The sequence below is a fragment of the Serinus canaria genome, chromosome 20, assembly GCF_022539315.1.
Source record: "Serinus canaria isolate serCan28SL12 chromosome 20, serCan2020, whole genome shotgun sequence".
Classification (NCBI taxonomy): domain Eukaryota; kingdom Metazoa; phylum Chordata; class Aves; order Passeriformes; family Fringillidae; genus Serinus; species Serinus canaria.
Genome location: NC_066333.1, coordinates 14648413 through 14668594, shown reverse-complemented (window position 1 = coordinate 14668594; position 20182 = coordinate 14648413). Strand labels below are relative to the sequence as shown.

Here is a 20182-nt window from a genome sequence, read left to right as displayed (position 1 = left end):
GCATCTGTGGAGGCAAATACTTTACTTTAGACACAAGCCATGGCTATGTGATTGTCAAGATCCTGTTTTGTGTTGCTGAAGTTTATGCCTTAAGGTTCAATGAGGCTAATAAGCTGAAGGGTGCAGTATAAACTCTGTCTCATCTGAGCAGAACACAGGGGAAAAAGCACCACTCTGATCCCTCTGTGAGAGGGAGAAAGTTTCACTTTTTTTTACCTCAACTTCCTACATACATAAACTAAAGATAATTATACACTTAACCACCTCCTTTGGATGTTGTGAAAATTAGTTCATGTTTAGAAAGCAACAATGAGAAGTACTTAAGTAAGTGTTAAGTACTATCAGATAGAATTACATTGCCCTCACTTAAATTGTTTTCCTGTCCTCATTAAGTGCCTTCCATCTACTGCTGTTAACTCCCCATGACTTAATTCCTTCTGCTAAAAAAAATAGTTAAATAAGTACAAATTCTAGTATTCTTTACGTACAAATTCTAGTATTCTTTACAGATTGTTGGCTGCAGAACATATTTAAACATCAAGTATAGTTCATGGAACCACTAATTTTTTTTTCAACTCAGAATTTGCTTAGTAACTACTAATCAGCTTGCAAGACAAATATAATGGGAGAAAATAAATCTAAACTCTGTGTTTCAAGTTTGTGCCATGATATAAAAAGATTAATCTGCTAAATAATTAAGGCTCTCTATTTGTGAAGTGAGATGAAAGAAACATTACAAGTAACTAATAATTCTGTGTTGCCATTTACCTCTAATCTATAATTAAACTATATACTTCAAATATAGATGTTAGTCTGACTAAGATTTAACAGTCAGTAAAATGGCCTTTCTGAAAAAGCACTAACCTGTGCCAAGGAAACCAGTCATCCCCTTTGGCTGTTATGTCTGATTAAAAGTCAGCCTTGTCTCTGCTGACTGAGCAGAAGAAAAGGATGTTAGAAGCAAGCAGCTTCAATAACAAAGTACACACATCCTTATTGAAAATAAATTACTGAAGTAACAGTTCCAAGCATTGCAGCAGCTACTGAAAATTGAAGTATTTGCTGTATAACACTGTTCATGTTCCACAGCCTATGTCACTGTGTGCAATTTGCCTTTTCAGCATGGGCACTGCATTTCCCAGAACAAAACATTCTTCCTACAGCCAGATTCTCAACTCTGATTGTCCAATATCAGACATGCTATTTCCTAGTTGAGATACACAGGAAATATGCTAACACAATTCAATGCCAATGGTTGTCAAGACAATTATGCGAGTTAGCAAACAACAGCTTTCTAAGGCAGAGAAAGAAGATGCAGTGGGGTTGCTCACTTTTCTTGGAGAAGAGTTTCTTTCTCTGTCTGATGTGGCTCAGCTTGTATTCATTCTCTTCACAATTGCAGTCTTCACTATTCCTGTTGTAATACTTAGGCAAAATATTGGAGGTGCCTTTGCTTGTAGGTGCCAAGTCTGCCATTCCCTTGCACTTGTGCAGCTTGAGTTTTCCACTGGCATCTTCCACACACTGCCATTTCTGGAAGAAAAATTTGGTTATTAAAAATCTGTCCCAGCTGTGGTCTGTCTCATGGTCAGCTCCAGCAATTTATCAGATATTCCTTGTAGTAAAATGGAACTCATCTATCACCTATTACCAAACCAGATTGTTGTAATCTTTTATTTTCAGACAAAACAGCAACTCTTCAGAACAACATTGCATTTGATTCTGATTTTGCCTCTAGGAGGCAGAGGAATTGAAATTTCTTTTAAAAATCAATACCACAGCTAAAAACACGAAGGTGGCAAGTGACAACTTTCAGAAGCATAACTGCAGCAGAAACCAAGGACATTCATGCCGTATCCTAATCCTGAGAGTCTTATTATAACTCTCAGTTCAGTGGGACCAAAACCTTCCAGCTTTATGGAAGTTCTCCAGATAGAATCATATACTGGCTTGGGTTGGAAGAGACCTTAAAGACCATCTTGTTCCACTTCCCTGCCATATGCAGGGGGACACCTTTCACTAGATCAGGTTGTTCAGAGATCCATCCAACCTGTCCTTGAACTCCTCCAGGGATGAAGTGTTTTCCAGGATTGCTCTACAAAAGTGCCTGTTTCTCTTCAATGACTTTTCAGAAGGCCAGATCAGCTGTAGAAGTCCTCAGCTGCAGGAGTTTATCTCCATCTCGAGTGGTTTTCTTAACAGCTTTAACAGCTCCCCGCCCCGTCAACATATTTGGGCTTGACTTGTAAGGGTGAGCTGCACTGCGTGTCTGAAGTGAGAAACCCCTCCCTCTCGCACTCAAACTAGACAAAATACAAGATGTCCCCAATCTCAAATTCATTCTGATACTCAAAACCCTGAAGTAACTTGCTCACAGTTCCTTCAGAACTGGTCCTTCTGAACTGTGAGAGCTGTACCAAGAGCAAGTGAGTTTAGCTGCCTTCAACCTGGCACAGAAGTTCTACTCACTACCCGAGTACATCAGAAAATTATTTTACCTACTCCTTAATTTATCAACACTTTGCTAGCTACAGAGGCTTAGAGACACATAAAAAAACCCTTACAGTAGCAGTTGCACCTGCTTTAAAAAAAGTTTCTCAAAAACACTCAGCTTCTTGTTGAGTCTTGAGAAGCATTCCTCTTCTTCCCTTTTACAAAATCCTGTAAGCCAGTTCCTCCAGGACTCACTGGAATATTGAGAATTTTCCAAATAAAAGAACAGAAGTAAAAACAGCAGCATCTTCCAGGGAAGATGATATTTTACAGTAGCCTGCAGCTCTGTGAGGGAGACTGAACTACTTCAGTTTGCACAGCAAGGTGTGCAAAGGCTGAGACAACAAAGCGTGTATTTTCCATTGACATTCACTCCATTGTTTCCAGGTATGCATGTATTAGCATGTATTAGGCATGTAAGAAAACAAAATCACTGTGCTTTTATTTTCAGACTTTAATAGGAGTCAAAAGTGAAGTGGCCAATTACAGCACATTTACCTATCACTGTGGCAGAACCTCTCATTTAAAATGATCCATTTTATAGTGTGCCTACTGATTTCCTCAGACACCTGGATGCCAAGTCTCCTGAGTTGTGTCTGTGTTCAGCCTCCTGCACAGCCCAAGCCTTGCTCTGATGCAGATAAATCCAGCTTAATTTACAGCACAATGAACTGGAAAATCAAGGAGAGATTCTGAAAAAGGATTTTTGCATGACTATCCTCATCTGTAAAACAGTACATATTTACCTAGATTCTGTAACAAATTAATATCTGAAGAATAAATTCCTCTCTTACTTTTATAAATGCCTAACACTGATTGATGTGTGTACAGACTGAGGCTTGAACTAAAAGTTATTTTACTAGAATAAGCAATGCTTTCTTTCACAATAAAAGAGATGTAAAAATGTTTGTTGCTGTTTCCCATTTCATCTGAACATTATTTTTGAAAATATATAAACAAACTGCATTTTCTGCTCAGTAGAGTTCTATGCTCGAGGTACATTTCAATACATGAAAAATGAAGTTTCAACAGAGGGCAAGTTCAATGCTATGATGAGAATTACTGCAAGTACTCTGATATGTGGCCAAAAAATATTTTTTCTCTTTCTTTCATCTCTTGTCAAGAGATTGATGCTCATTTTTTCCCTCCAGGTGAACTGGAAAAAATCCTTTAGTTTTTGGTGCAGCTGTATGCTACAGTGAAAACATCTCAAAGACTTCGCTGAAGGGCACACTGTATGCATTAACAGGCCCCACTGCTGAATGACTGCAGTGCAGATCTAACTAAATTACATTAGAAGCAAACATTGAGTACATAGAGGGGGCAGTGGGTGGGTGGGAGAGCAGGGGAAGGAAAGTCTCAGGCCTTTACTTTTTTCCCCAAAACAGACATGGGCATCTGTGTCAATATGTCTGGGATTCAACAGCTTATCCTTGGTCTGCTTGTAGGTTGATATCATGGCTCTATCAGCTGCAGGCATTTCCACAAGATGCTTTCAAACTTAGGGGAAAAGGGCAGGAATTGCAAGAAAAATGTGAAAACTTCTCTTAACTGTTAGGAAGCATTAAACACTGTTAATTCTGGCATTTGAAATTGCTTTCTAGTGCACAGCAGACCATCTGTGGAGAAGGAGCTGGAGAGTCGTGGTGGACAATAAGTTGTCCATGAGTCAGCAGTGGGTCTTGGGGGCCAAGAGTGCCAACAGCATCCTGGAGTGCATTGTCAGTTTCCTGAGCTGATCCTGCCCCTCTACTCAGCCCTAGTGAGGCACATCTGGAGTGCTGAGTCCAGTTCTGGGCTCCTCAGAGCAAGAGAAACATGTAGCTCTGGAGTAGGTCCAGCAGAGGCTGAGGAGATGAAGGGACTGGAGCACCTCCCTGCCAAGGAAAGGCTGAGGGTGCTGGGGCTGTTCAGCTGAGAGGAGACCTCACCCACATCTGTCGGTGTAGGCAGGGGTGGGTCAGAGGATGGAGCAGGCTCTGTGCCATGCTGCCAGCAGGACAAGGGGCAATGGGCAGAAACCGATGCACAGGAAGTTCCACTTGAATATGAGGAAGAACTTCCTTACTGTGCAGATGACTGAACACTGGAACATACTGGCCAGAGAGGGTGTAGACAATACCCCTGGAGAGATTCCAGAAATATCTGGACACAGTTCTGTGCCATGTGCTCTAGAATGATCCTGCCTGAGTGGGGAGGTTGGAAGAGATGACCCATGTGGTCCTTTCCAACCATTATGCAATTCTATGATCATGTATATACCTGTGGAAAACCCTGGAAGTAACTAAAATATTTTTTAAGAGATAATAACTTAATTAATTAAATCTCTATATGAATCACTTCAGAGTGCCCCAGAGATACTTTGGCTCACAGGTACACATGATAACCATCAAGCAGCAAAACATAATTATTTATAAATAATGCATGAGTGGATTAACTTAACTGTCAAGAAAACTAAATGCCCTTAGTTCACCACCTGCCCCAAACTTTTCAGATATTTTCTTCATTAGGGCAAATGATCTTATGGAGTCTGGCCTTTGACAGTAAAAAAATTAACTACTGCAGCCTAAGTAGCCCATTACTGACTATAGCTTGGTAAGTCATTCATATCATGTCTGCAAGAACAGTTATATTCCACACACTAACTCACCCTGACAGCCCTCTGGGCTGCCAGAATATGAGGTAATGCCAGTAAACAGACACATTAGCATGTGGACCCATTTACCTTCACCCCTTTGTCCACAGAATGTATTACAGTCCTTGGAAAGGGGTTCTCTGGCCCACACCTGCATGAGAGAGCAATGACACAGAGTCAATTTTGCCAAGAGTGGTGAATTCTCTGGAGATAGCCATGCTTTGCTTTTGCATTGCCCTGAAAAATTCACAAAAGCCTCTCCTTTATATGTAGAGACCATGTATTGATACTACCCTGATTTTTTTCCATTAATTTCTTCTATGTACTTCTTCTACTTGTATCTAAAGTGAACATATTGTCATATCTACCCAAAACAGTTATGCAACAAGTGAAATGACGCACAGTCAATGAGCTATATGCCCATATACACATATAACTGCATGTCTGTTTTCCCAGTGTGTTTTGTTAAGAGGAGGGATATACTGAGTTGACAGAATTTTAGCTTCCCATTACTATATGTAATTCCAAGTAACAACAACAAAATGAATTAAAGAGAGAATCCGAAGCAAAGCAAGCTGTATGTATTTAAAAAGGCCAATCTGTTATGTACCTTGTAGCTTCTCATCACTAATGAATCCCAAACCACATTCTCTTTGGGAAACAAAACATTAAAACAGTGTAGGTGGTTTTCTTAGTGGTACTCAGGAATCAATACAGAGCACTCGAATCAGCAATTTTCTCACTGACAGCCAATCTCATAAATGTTGTAATAAAGATTTGAACAAAGGTTACAGAACGAGCCATTTGATCAATACGCTGGCATTGATGATGAGGTGGAGGACATTGACACAGTGAAGGTGTTGAGCTTAGCCCAATTACAACTACTTAATTACAGTCAGGGGTAACAATGCCCTACCTGGCCAAGTTGTTCACAAGCTGTTTGATACTCAGCTCGCTGACAGAGGTCCTTCACACGCTGGTATTTGGGTAAAAAGTTTTCTTCTTGAGCATCTACCTTCTCATTCTCCCTTTTATGCAGCAGTTTACTGGAAAAGAAAATAAAATTATTCTTATATTAATATTAACTCCAACACACAAATACAGTTAGCTGAAAAGACTCAGAGGAGTAGTTATTTTCCAAGTCCATAGCATCTCTTGTAGCCAAAACTTAACAGTCCAGTAGAAACTAGCATTTAGCCTGTCCAATAACACACAAGTTATGCTCTCAGGGAGCATACAAAAACATATAAAATCAAGACTCTATGTTACATGCCTGAGTGATAGGCAGTGACAACTGTCAATATAGAGAGACCACATCACATTCTACAGGGCTGCACTTTGGAAACCCCTCTTGCCCCCATTTATGTACTAAGGCAGAGGTGCAGAGGGAATGGCCAGCAGATGAAGATGCAGAGAGGAAGGGTTGTTCATAATCCCGCGATACAAGCAGGAGGATTGGAGGACAGCAGCTGAGAGCAAACTGGGATGCCTTCCCATCTCTCAATCCAAGCAAACGCCCCTTCCCCCACCACAAGAGCACATTTATGCAGGCTGTACACAGAGGCCATCCATTCCCTACAATCACACAATCACTGCCATTAGGCATACTGCAGCCGTGCTGGCACAGCTAAATGGCTTTAGACTGCAGCAGAGTGCTGCTTTGGATTTAGCTATTCAATATCCTTCTATTTAAAAAGGCTGGGCTTTGTGATTAACACTTTCCTTACCCTCTTTCCACAAGGAATGAGTCTCTCCATACCTTCATCTTTTTCTTTAAATGAAACCTAGGAGGAAACGAGGAGAGGAAGATGCAATTCCCACAAAACCAGTAACCAAGTTATGCCCCAGTTTTCTGTCCCACCCCTAATTCCAACAAGAAGCATGCCACATAACTGCACAAGAGGACATCCAGCTCTATGAAGAAGGAACATGCTCATTTCCACTGAAAACCACAGGACATATTTCTCTCACAGGAACTAAATTCACAAAACAATTTTTTCAACATAAATGTGTTGAAGACACAAGAGATTAACTGAATTTTCCTCGTTCACAAATGATCAGAAATTAAATCAGGATTTCCTGAGTCATATTTGGGCTCTTACCCTGCATCTACCCAAAAAGTATCCTATTCTAAAGCATCTGCTCCATTCTCCCTTTCCCTCCACCCAGCTACTTGTAAAGCAATTAGTTCTCCTTCCCTTTTTCTGCTGATTTTCTCTTCCAAGCATTCCTCAAGTCTAGTTCTCTTCCTCAGTCTTTTCCCAAGAAAGTACTGATGAAAAGTCTTAAATAAAACTGCAGTTTTTAGTGCTAGCCTGTCTTTATATTATAGTCTGATACACAACCATCGCCATCAATTATTCTACTATTTATTCAATATGAAATGCTTTGCTACAAATGATGCCATGAAGACATTTAAATATATAACTTACACAGCCAAATACCTTCATGTGTAGCCTTCTCACTTCTACATAGACTACATTTAGTACGCACAGATGCCATGCATGCCATACATCTAGAATATGAACATGCCAAAATGGAAATAAATAACTGAAGTGAGTTGTATATGTCAAATAGTCTTCAGACTTTCCAGTGAATGATGTACTCAGATATATGGTGATTTTATTATATTTTCCTTTGACTTTTTTGCATGCTGCTGAAGACTTGTTCAGTCTCTCATACAAACACATGCATGTTTCCATGCAACATTTTCATTTCTTACCTATTTACCGGTCTCTCAGAATCCAGCAGCTTTAGAATCGATTTACCATCCATGTCAGATGGAATATCCAATCCAGCAATATCTAGAATTGTGGGTGCAAGATCAATATTCAACACAATGTGAGGATTCCTGAAAAAAACATAAATACAAAACAGTTTAAAGTCTACACAATAATACCAAGCAACTCCAGCTTCCACAGAGTCCAAAGACCAAAAAGGCTTATTTTGTGACACCTGCAAATAAAAGAGGACATATTCAAATTCTTTTCCATGAAGGGAATTAACATATAATATATAGATAAGTTGCATAACCTCCAGGGGACTAATACAAATATTTAAAATTTTAGTACAGAGCATTTTTGAGAAAGCAAAGTAGTTCATAAGGTAAATTTAGTTAATTTTTGCACAAGACAGTTTAAAAACCGGAGGAAAAACTTTTTGGGTGTGTTATGGAATCAAAATGCCTGCCAAATATGCTGATGATTTTCTTAAAAAGTAGATTTGTCAGGTACCACACGCCTTACCTGTTTCAAATTCTGGTATAGAAATAAGTACTTCAGTTCCTATCACAGTAGGCACGTTCTGAAGAGAGCATGAGAAATATATTGCTAGGCAACAGTAGCAACTAAAAGTGACTGTTAATTTACAGTGTGAGACAGAAAAAGGAAAGGGATGAAGAAAAAAAGCAGCATGGGGAAACAGTTATGAAATAAAAAAAGGGATAAAATAACAGTTTGAACTACATGCTAACACTACATGCTACAGCACTAAGCATGTAGAATTACTTTGTTATGATGTGCAGGCACAAAGAAAGGATGGAGCCAGATGGGCTACAATAAATATTAGTGCAGAATTCCAGCTCAAAATACAGGACAGAAGAAAGCTGTTAAATTTACCCTATTTAATGAGATACTGTTTTCAATTACTACATCTTTGATAGAGTAAGCAAACCAGGACTGACAAGAACATAGGTGATGAATTAAATTGATGTACCTGATTTTAATTACTAATAATTATGATGTAGCATATTTGGTAACTGAAATGAGAGAGAGGTTAGTAATGACTTGCTATGGTGACTGCTATTAAAATTTCCCTGGTACCAAAAGGGAGTCATAATAATTATTCTGCAGGAAAAACATAAGGTTCACACAGAAAATGGATGACTGAAGTTCTACCATTTAAAGAAAATCAGGCTGAGAGGGAAGATCAATTTATTATCTGATGTATTCCCTCTCCAAGGTGTTTTATCCTGTTTTTCCTATTTGCTCTACTGGGACAGGCTCTGTTCTGTTAAGATCTTGTCAGGCTGATTCTTTCAATTCTAACAGAAACATGTTTTCATCTTCAGAAGTCTTTGAAAAATAAAATTCAGTGTGAAGGTTTTATGGATGGAATGTTTTATCTGGGTGTAAAGATCCTAGAACTACAGTAAACCTTCAGTGGAAGGTTTTATCTGGGTGTAAAGATCCTAGAACTACAGTAGACACAGTGTGGCTGGTCTCTAGCCTTTTACGTTGCAGAAGCACTACCCAGTCACTTGGGCCATGTTAGCATTGACTCTCCAGGAAGGCCAAAATCTGCAGTCAAAGCGAAAGAGAGCAGGTTTTCAGAAGGCTATTCCAGTTCATTTGAAATTCTGGGCTGCTACAGACAAAACTCTTTCAGTGCTGAGGTAATATGTTTTTCCCCAAGTGAGGAATCCCTCCCTGCTCTTTAGAGAATATTGTTCTTTTCACATGCAAAACTGCTGAAAATAAATCAGAAACACAATGCAAAATCTACAGAATTTAATATTTTTCTGCCTTCGGATAATGTGAATCAATTTAACCAGCATATAGAATGAGAAGTTTTTAATAACTATTTGCTATCATATTATATACTAGATGCATTCCTCTGTGGTGAAGAAAAAATTGTGTGTGTAAGATTGCACATGTTATATTTATGCTAAGTCACGAACACTGATATAAATATTAGGCAGCAATTTATGGCACTCTGTCCAAAATCATTATCTAAGTGCAAATATTTGCTATCTGAAATAATTGCTTAGAAAGTGTATTTACTTAATTTTTTTAGCTGATCAAAGCTACCATTTTAATTAACGGTTATACTCTGCATGCTTGCGTGCATCCAAATAACAGCCCAAACCATGTAGTCTCAGAGAATGAGCCAAACAGAATATTTTATGGATGCTAATATATGAACTAGTCTTTATAAACTGAAACAAATGACTCCAATGTTCAGCAATAATTATCTACATTATACAGTATTATTTTTTAACTTTAAAATGACAGTTATATGTATAATTTGCACTCCTCAAAAGAATGCATTTCCTAGATTGGACAAAATTCAAAGTGATTTTTTAACTATATCCACAAAAGTGCAATGGCTTGTGCTGCACACCCATGCAAGCAAAAAGGCAATGGCCTTGAGTTTGTTATACCACCCTGTGCTATCAGTTCTGCTTTCTGAGGAGACATAATTTTCTGCCAAAAATAAGCAGGATTGGGCAGAACTCTGTGCCTCCATTTGGCTGCCAGGTCAATACAACTAGAGATGTGAACATGAAGTTTCCACGTCATAACACACACAAAAGCAAAGAACTTACAAGGACCCAGCCTCCACATTTGGTCCTCGGACATAGAAAGGAACTCTGATATCAAACTCATATGGCATGGACTTCCCCTTCACAAGCCCAAACTGTCCAATATGATAACCATGGTCTGCTGTGTATATTAGATATGTATTTTCCAGTTCCCCCGTTTCAGCCAACATATTGTAAATCTGAAAAGAAGCAAAACAAAATATGAAATTTATTCCACTGAGTAGCTCAACATGTGGAATGCTGCATATCACTTTCTGCCTATGTGTAACATACAAATAACAAAAGCTAAGGATAGCACCAAGTTATCATAATGAGCCACTCTGAATAATACAAAATCACATCTTAATTTTACTAACTGAATATTGTGGCTATTACAAGACAAAATTCTATTTTAAGGTAAAACACATTAGCATGCCATTTCAAAAATGTTTGGGTTCAGCATTTTGCATGAGAGCTGTCAAGATAGTACTAAATACATACAGTAACAGAGATAAAAGTTTCAAGGTGTCATTTCAAAATTTTCTCTTTTATCTTCTTGCAGCAAGCAGTTTTAATAAAATGTCAGCCCTTTGAATCTCACATGTATTCAGGCAGGACTCAACAACCTTGTCTTCAGACAAGACTCCCCATTATGCAGAATATTTGCAAAATATCTTCCAGATATAAATCAGTCATACTCTCTCACTAAGGAGAATTAGGAGGAGATTTAAATGTGAATACTTCTCCAGATTTACATAAGATACTATGTGAAATGTACCAACCTGAGCATCAAAGATCAATTTTTATGTGACATTTTCACTTAAGAAAGGTGAGAAGGTGGTGGGAATACCACCAAAGTAGAGCCTTACAGAGGTGCAAAACATTAGCACAGGAGAAAAACTGTTGTGTTGGTTTGGGAGTTCATTTTTGGTCCCTTTTCAGGTTGTTTTGTTTGCTAGTTAGGCTTTTTTGGGTTTTTGTTTTGGGGGCTTTTTGTTTGTTTTTTGGGTGGTTGTTCTTTTTGCTTTTTTTGAGTGTGAGATTGTTTTGTTTTTTCTTTTTAATTTATAAAAACTAGTAACACACATAATTCAGTAGAAAAAAAATCGGGCTAACTTGGTAATTAGAATGAAAAACCAACCCAACTGATTTTGCCTGCCATGAATCACCCAGAGTGAAACTCTTTTACTAAACAGAAAATTCAAATTGCTTGGTAAAATCACCAATTTTCCCTAATGCTGGTGTCTGATCCATATAAACAGCTTCATTAACATGAAGCAGAGATCACATTTGCCTGAATCAGTAATTAAGACTCTTGTAACAAGCTTATGCAATGCCATCTACATAATCGCATTTTTGCCTTAGAGGACTCCTCTAATTTTATGTTCTACCTTTTTTGAATAAGAATGCCAAGAGATAAGCAGAAAAATTGCAACACCTTTAAATCTGCAAAACCACTCTTCTTCAGCATAGCTTTCGGTGAATCCAGACATTTTGCTGAAGACACATAGTTTGCATTAAGAAATCTCATTGTTACATGATGCAGACAACTTAAAAAGTACTAATGAACGTATTTATGTACTTCCAATATTTAACCTCCTCCAGGGTCATTCAGGTTAGGACTCCTGTATCATCACTTTTTGCTGCTGCTGTTTTCTTCTCTCTGAATCTCAGTGTTACAAGCTCAAAATAGACACATATTTAGAGGTTGTAGGTTTAGAGGTCCTACAGGTTGTAGGACCACTTTATCAGAGGGTACATTTTTCCAATTTCTGATGTGTAGTTTTTCAGTCAATCCCCTTCTCTTCTCCTTTATCAGTAGTGGTTCTGTGGCAAAAAAAATCTGCTTGTTCACACCACCCAGCTCTGGGTACCTGTCTTTAGGAGATAAGGACCCTTACACATTGAATAAAGAGACAAAATGATCAGAGGTGAGAGGATTACACATTATTAGAAAACTGATAGTTTTTTAAACAGTCCTCCTTCTCCTTCTTTCTCCTTTATCTTCATACGAAGGAAAATGTGGAGCTTAACTTAAGAAACAAAAACTTTGTTGTTTAGCCAAACAACAAACCAAAAGTGACTAATCATCTTACCATCTCCATAGAGTCATCCACAGACATGAGTGTTTGAAGGCGCTTTCTCTGTAGCATGTTAGTGAACTCCATGTGTATAGGTTTCATAGGACCGGTGTACCTCATTATCCAGTGTTTGTCTGGGTTTGGAGCATAATTATAACTGGGAGTACTAAGGAACAGAGAGAAAACCACAATGTTTTAGGCAAGTAGAAAAAAGTCATGGTAATGAATATTAATTTCCATTTGATCAACACTATAGAAGTACTATCTGAGGTGCACGACAAAGTATTAGAGAGCTCCCATTCATGCAATTGCTTTGTTTTCACTCTGTCCACATTAGCACCAAATGCTACGTCTTGTGCAAGCTGTTTAAAAATAACTATGGAACTTGCTGTAAAGGTTCTACTATGTTCTTTAACAGCTTTTTAGAGTTCAGCATGACTGGTTACTTGAATATTGTCACACGTGCACCAGAGGAGCCCAGGCTCTCCGCCTATGGTATCCAATTGCATGTGAGCAGCAGAAGTGGACAAATAGCCGGACTTTAAAGACCTGTGAAAAAAGTGGGATGAGGAAATATGGCTGTATTTTAAGGACTCTTTCCAGCCACCAACTCCTTTGCTTGAAGTCCTGGTAAAATCCCAAGAACCTGGTTCAATGTCCCCCTGGAAACTCACTGTCCCTTCAAGTTCTCATGGTTCTGGGACATCATTAAAGTGATGAGGAAAAATATTGTCCATAGTTTCACGTGGCTGGAAGTCCCAACAATGACTTCTCTATGCATAATTATATAACTTTAGTTTAGCTGAACCTAAATAAAAGATTTATTTTACCACCACAATGTCAACTCTCTGCATAACCAACTCATTAAAAGCTATTATTATAGCTTATATTTGCAAGAAATATTATTCTTATGTACTATATTTATTCTTATTACTTCAGGTTGAAGACCACGTTTTACAATTTCTTCACATCATGGCTCAAACACATCATGCACAGAGTCTAAAACATTCAAAATTACTTTTCCGACGTAAGTTGGTTAGGCTTCCTTTTTTCATTCAAAGCAATAAACTCGGTCTATGCAAATGTAAATACTCATTTACTTTCCTCTTAGCAGCACAGAATTTCCTAATAAATTCCTACTTGAGAAATTTCTACTTTTGGTTTTGTATAGGCAAGAGAGCAGCACAGTTATTAAGAGTTATTAAGCTAAAAAATAATGTAAATTGAAATTTCTCATCAAAATACTGCATATCTAATGTATCTTTGAATGTGACAGTCTTATGGGATTCAACATAAATATTAAACTAATACTCTCACACTGACATTTTTTATGCTGAGAGCCTCTGTTAGATGCTATCTGGAAAATGTGCATATTTGGCAAGGGGAGGCTTCTTCATACAGGGAGGAAAGGGCTGGTGCCTATTCTCTCTGTATTGTTAATATTCTCTTGAATTTCAGAATGTTATTGTGGTTGAAATAATGACATTACCTCTTTGAAAATGCTGACAGTTATGGAAACTGTTGCTCTGTGATGCCCAGAATGAATCAAAAATGCTTCGCAAACTCCCTTTTCCGATTACTTCATGACTTCCTGGCTGATTTGAAACCTCCCACTATTTAATCCAACCAAAGCCCACAATTTTCTTTGATTACTACAAATGTAACCCTTTAATCCTTAACAGATTTGTCTGTCTTATGGGAAAAATACAAAAATTAACATTCCTAGAAGCTAGCTGAGACAGCTTCTTCTGAAGAATCTAGAAGGGAAGCCTCAGACAGATTGCATTTGACCTTGAAAAAGATGGATGGTAACATGTACCCTCTATTGAAGTAACATTTCTGATCACTGTTAAATTGCCCAGCTGCCACATTCTCTACAGCTCACAATATAGGCAGCAATAAAGGAAAACCATGTAGCTGACGGATTTGCTCTGTGAATAATTTTCCAACAGACACGGAGAGGAGCTCTACAGAATGAGATGGAGAGAGTCTGCAGTATAGGGGAGAATGGTCATATCAGCCAGAACATGGTAGAGAATCAAGAGAACAACAGCATAAATTAGCCACAGAAGTACATATCAGAACTCAGAAGCAAAGCAGCATGCTGACTAAAATCCATACCACTGGCTTTTAGTTATTACTAGCAACGCCACATTATGCAGTATGTACATCAGTCAAGACCAAGCACCACCCTCCCACTTTCCCTTGGCTTTTCTTTTCCACAAAATCCACTTACAGACTTCACCAGCACTGCCACAGGGAAAGGTGGAGGATCATACCGCCTGGTGTACTGCCTTCTGCTTCAGGGACTAGGCAAAGACTTTGTCCAGGGTAATGCTTATTGGCAATTGCTTAGGGCAATTTGTAACTGTTCCACTGCATTCTGATCCTTCCTTACAATATCCACATGACAATGAAACAGTAAGAACTGCCAGCAACCCTTTATCATTGACAGATTTATCTGTCACTGAGATTCCCTGGAATTTGGGAACAAGGGAAAAATTGGAAGCTAGAGAACTAATCTGCATCATTCCCTCACTGTGTGTACTTATTCTGCATTTTTACATTTTCTCTTAAACCCAGGTCAATGAAAACTCTGACAGGTTACTATTATTATTATTGTCATTATGCAGTGCTGGAAAATTTGTTTAGAAGACAACTGTCAATTTCTTTGTGTGAGATGTGCAAAAAAATCCTATTTTATATTCATATCCAAAAGAAAAACACGGTTCCTTAATCTACCAGGATAATTTCTTTTTTTACAAACAAAATTTCTTTTCAAAACAGTGATACTTCCTGTGTAATTGTTATCACTGTAAGAAAAGTCACCTAAAATTAAAAAAAAAAAAAAAAAAAACCAACCAAAAGTGTAATTACTTTATAATTAGGAAGATAAACCTAATTTGTGTGAACAATTACATTTAAAGTACTAGCAAAAGAAAAATAGATGTATATAGTCTGTATTTTTCATTGCTTCCATCCTTGTACTCCTTTTCATTCGGCTAGGAAGTAAACTGCTGCAGAGTGTTACCTGATAATCATCTCTGAGATCCAAATGCCTTCCAAAGGAACCTCATAAAAACTAAGCTCAATACTGGATATCAGCCATGAGAAGTTGCTCATTGGGCATTTCTGCAATTTTCATTTCAAAGAAAATGAAAGCATAAGATGGCAAACAAACAAGAAACACTTAATTGCTGATGATCTGTTCCACAGACTCTCTTGGACACAGCAACAAATAATGAAATATGTAATTCCAAGTTATGCAGTGACCAGACAATAAAACAAAAGAAACTTCTGTCAGATTCTATTTCAAATAAAACAAAAAAGCTCAAATAGCTTTCACTGGACTTTAGGCTACCCTGAGGAGCATTGGCCATCAACTGAAAATTATTTCCACCTGCTCCCGGCTCCTCTACAAACCCAAAGTAAAACAGAATTTGTCTTAAAAAGGGAGGGGGAGGGGGCAACACATAGGAAGAAAGTTACAGATGTTGAACATCAAGGAAGGCATGAAGCCAGTAATTAGAAAACTGTAGGAATACTTTCAGTTGCATCAAGAAGTTATTTAGGAGAAGCATTTGTTTTACCTCCTTGTAAGGAGATACCTGTACTGCAGCATTAAGAGCTGTACATGCAAAATGTCTCTATGCTATAAACAAGAAACATCTCAACATGGAGCTTATGAACATATTCCTTCAGGAATCAGGTGGTACTGCTTTTGGGATCTGTTCAAGGCATTGTATTGGGTCATGTACGGACATACCAGCTCATTCAGAAATAGCCTGTGTAATGTGGTGCAGCAGGCCTGTATTTCTGTTCTTTCCATAAAAGAAACAGGAGTGATACGTATTGCATACTATAGTTTATAAGTAAGGACAGGGAGACAGAGTTTCTCCCCCTTAAGAGATTATAGCCCAAGAACCAAATTTTGATCACCACGCTCAGAATAAAAAGTGCTTTACTTGCCAAATAAGCTGTAACAATGTCCAATTAATTCAACATTAATCTTCCCATTTATCTCAATGAGCTACAATTCTGAGTTCTAGATGCAGCAGCCATTCTCAACAAACTTGTACTGCCTTTTTTTTTTACAAAAAAAAAAAAAATCTGGAAACTCTTCTTATATATTTGTGACAAAGTTATGCCAAGACTACTATAAAGAAAACATTGTTCCCCTGAGTTACCCGGAACTTCCACATTGCAGAACCTGAAGATCAATAAAAGTTTTTGTTTTTTCCTTACATGTGTTCTGAGGCATTAGGAAAGAGTTGTGAGTACTGAGGGGCTGAATCTTCAGGACCATGAGGAGCAGCATGGCTTATAACCATCAGTACAGGCCTGTGAGGATACATCTTCTTTGATATTCTAAAGAAGTTAATACTGTCATTGGTAATCAGATCAGTCAGATAATCCTGCAAGTAGAAGGAAAAGTATAATGAAACACATGAAAAGGAATTTCAAACTCGGGGAGGCAATAGGAAGGAGAGGTCTGAGGTATCATAAGAAATGGGAAAAAAGAAGCTATTTCACTTAGATTGGTATGAGGAAGAAGTAAGTTACAGATACTAAAAACTCAAAAATTAGACTCAAATAATTCTTTCTTCACTGTCTAGAAATACAAAAATCAACAGCTTCTAGCTTTTTTCTCAGAGCTGAATGGCACTAAAAGAGATCAAACAGTACCCTTTCTTCCTAAAGTGGGTAACTACATGGTGAAAAACACAATACTGAATACAATGACCAGGTATGATTTTAAAAAAATTATCAGTGTCACTATCTTTAAGATGCACAGTTCAACCTTACATCATAAAAATACTGTGAAAATGTGAATGGCCTCATGTTCTTTTCTTTTTGAACCTTCTTCTGAACCAGAAACCACTAACACAAGAAGATGGTGGGCTAACTGAACCAAAGACTTCATTCAATATTACAGTGACAATCTGATAGATATATAGCTATGTCACACATATTGTTGAGAATTTAGAAAACTTCCTGTAGAAGAGTTGGGCTAGCTCTGTATGTTCTAAGAAGTATCATTATCATTCTTAAGATATCTGCAAGAGCTATAGGGATTGAAGACAGGATTTTTAATGACAAGCCATGCTCTCCCTTAGGTGATCCCCTAGAAACACTACAAATATAAATATCCCTCAAACATGAGTAGGGTATGAAATTACACCTTAAAAAAACCCACAATAACTGTGATGTCACAGCAGAATGGAAAATCAGACACAACATCTGCCTCTGGTCAAGCAAACAGGTACAAGGTATGGTACAGACTGTATTGCATCTCCTTTTGAGTACAGCTTTCTGTCCACAGTCAAGACACTTGTTCCTCTTCACCTCTGTCAACATCCTTGGTCTGAGAAGTCAGCTTGTCATTCAAAGGAATCCTTTTCATGGACTATATTTACTTCCCCCAAGTTACTTCTTTCTATCCCAGAAGAAGGCTGGCAAAGTCTCCATTTATAATTTTACACACTGGTACAACACAAGGCATGACTGTTATGAAACTGCCATAATTATGACTGTTACTGGGATAGCATTTTCCCTCTAAATAGGCATTAAATGAAGGACTTCCACTCAGAAAAGTACACAGGAGAAGGGAAAATGTACTAAGGCAAAACTGACTTCTGAATATGCTTTCACTGCCTGAGACAATATTCATAGGTGAGAGAGATTACTTAAGTGCTCTCAAAAATGCACTGCTGTTAATCATCATCATGCTGCTTCTTTAAGCTGGTCAATCACTTGAAGAGTGCATCTCATCTCTGAATTAGCCATTACAAGAGTATAGTTTTCCAATTTCATTTTAAAGACACAGGTTTCCACATGGTCAAAGTGAAAATCACTGCAAACCCAGCACTTACCAGGCCAAAAGACCAAACAGAAACATTTCACTGACCTGATTTCTAAACGGTTTTTTTAAGGCCCATACTGTAGTTGTAGAAAGTTAAAGTTAATCTAAAAAATGTTGACAGAAACTGAAAAAGGAAAATCAAAGTAGAATTTCTCCTGTAAGAAAATCTGAAAGAATTTTATTTTCAGAAGAGTTTAGCAGTTACTTTAGAGGACAGAATAATCAGTGATTTTTTTTTCTAGTTTTCCGCTGGCACATAATTAACATTAACTATGTTAAACAGATAGAACTAAAAAAATTATTATTACCAACATAATCATCTGTTTATATTGGTAATTGCTGGAAAATCACATAAAAAAATCACGAAAATCCAGCAACAAAAATGGCAGGAAAGAAAGAGAAAGAGTCTTCCATTTCAGCTTCTGTTTGCTCATTTGAGCTCCAGTGTTAATGTCAACCAGCACTGTTGTTCTGCACACTGTTTTTTACTGTACCTGCTTATTATGTAAGAATATGAAGATTATGAAAAGTTTGTATTTCTATCATCCTATTTTTTGTTTATTACCAAACTCTGTAAGAAAAAACTAAAACAAGTGAAATGTAAACATTTTCAACCCTTGCACACACAAAACAGAGCTGAAGGTATTGGAACATAAAGCTCCCTGTTGGCTCCTTGGTACAATGGGGATGGAGAACGGTGCCTATGAAATCACCTGGCTGAAATTTTCCACACAAGATATATTTCCATCATAACATTTCAGTACACAGCTGTAAAGATTACCTCTGTCATTCTTCACAGATCTGAAGAAAAATAGAAGACAAATAATTCTGTACAGTAGTTTGCCACTTCCCTTAGTCCCTGGTGATGGAGAAGGTAACCCTAGAAGACTGTGAAGTTTTATCTCTCAGCACAAGGTACATTCAATTACAAAAGACAAATAGGGCAAAGGAAAGTAGAAATCCCAGACACCAATATTTTAAAGGAGAAACTGGCTGTGAACAGTATGTTAATGAAACACAAATAGGAATGCAGGATTTGCGATCAATAAGAGAAAGCGAACAAAACATGTGTTAAACAAATATACATTACAAATCACTCCAGAGTGAGTCAACTTCCTTAGTTGTACACTAAAACTAGAGCAGTTTATGGATAGATTTAGTCACCATCATACTACAGAGCCACTTCTTCCTACTTTAGGACTTCAGTAAAGCTGGTTCCTTTGGAAAGGAACGCTTTTAGCTGAAAAAAAGGTATTCCTGACTGCAAGCAGGTATTGAACTATAACATGCTAGATGAGGAAAAAATAAAACTGCATTTAACAATGACTATGAAGCATTTTTGTAAGTTTAGTCAGGATATAACATCCTTGAAAGGATATTAAAAAACATATACATCTGTATGCACAGAAATACAAACATAATAGTTAGATTTTCCAGTGATTCAGAATTATCATAAATTGTATCAAGATTCTGTGACTACTCCATAGTATTGTGGCTGTGAAAGAAGTTCCTTAAACAAAATGGGTGGGTCTAGCTGGAGGGAAATGGACTCTCATCTCATTAATGCTTATGTAACTCCACTGCCACAACAATTATCATAAAAAGCACAGAAATAGTTAACCTGAAGCATTCAAGTCTGCTTTCACACCTTCAGTTCGTAATATTCAACACAGTCTCAGAACATTTACTTGTTTACACTGTTAGTAACAATGTTTTTAGTAACATAACCCTCCCAGAAAGGAAGGCAACAATATCCCAACACTATTGTTACTGGTTGTAGATAATGTTACACATAGCAGCTTTCAGGT

The 20182-nt window shown here is 37.7% G+C and overlaps 1 protein-coding gene across 6 annotated transcripts in view; it reads right to left on the bottom strand.

The window, feature by feature from the left end:
• The window catches only part of SULF2 (sulfatase 2), a 79495-nt gene that overhangs the window by 16262 nt on the left and 43051 nt on the right, over nt 1-20182 (bottom strand). For all 6 annotated transcript variants that reach the window (XM_050982277.1, XM_018917473.3, XM_018917475.3 and 3 more), the window contains 7 exons: nt 16757-16926; nt 12527-12677; nt 10455-10630; nt 7851-7979; nt 6856-6912; nt 6045-6174; nt 1332-1533 (listed from right to left, as the gene is read on the bottom strand). In XM_050982277.1, coding sequence (XP_050838234.1) covers nt 1332-1533; nt 6045-6174; nt 6856-6912; nt 7851-7979; nt 10455-10630; nt 12527-12677; nt 16757-16926 — 1015 coding nt within the window. The remainder of the gene's footprint in view (nt 1-1331; nt 1534-6044; nt 6175-6855; nt 6913-7850; nt 7980-10454; nt 10631-12526; nt 12678-16756; nt 16927-20182) is intronic.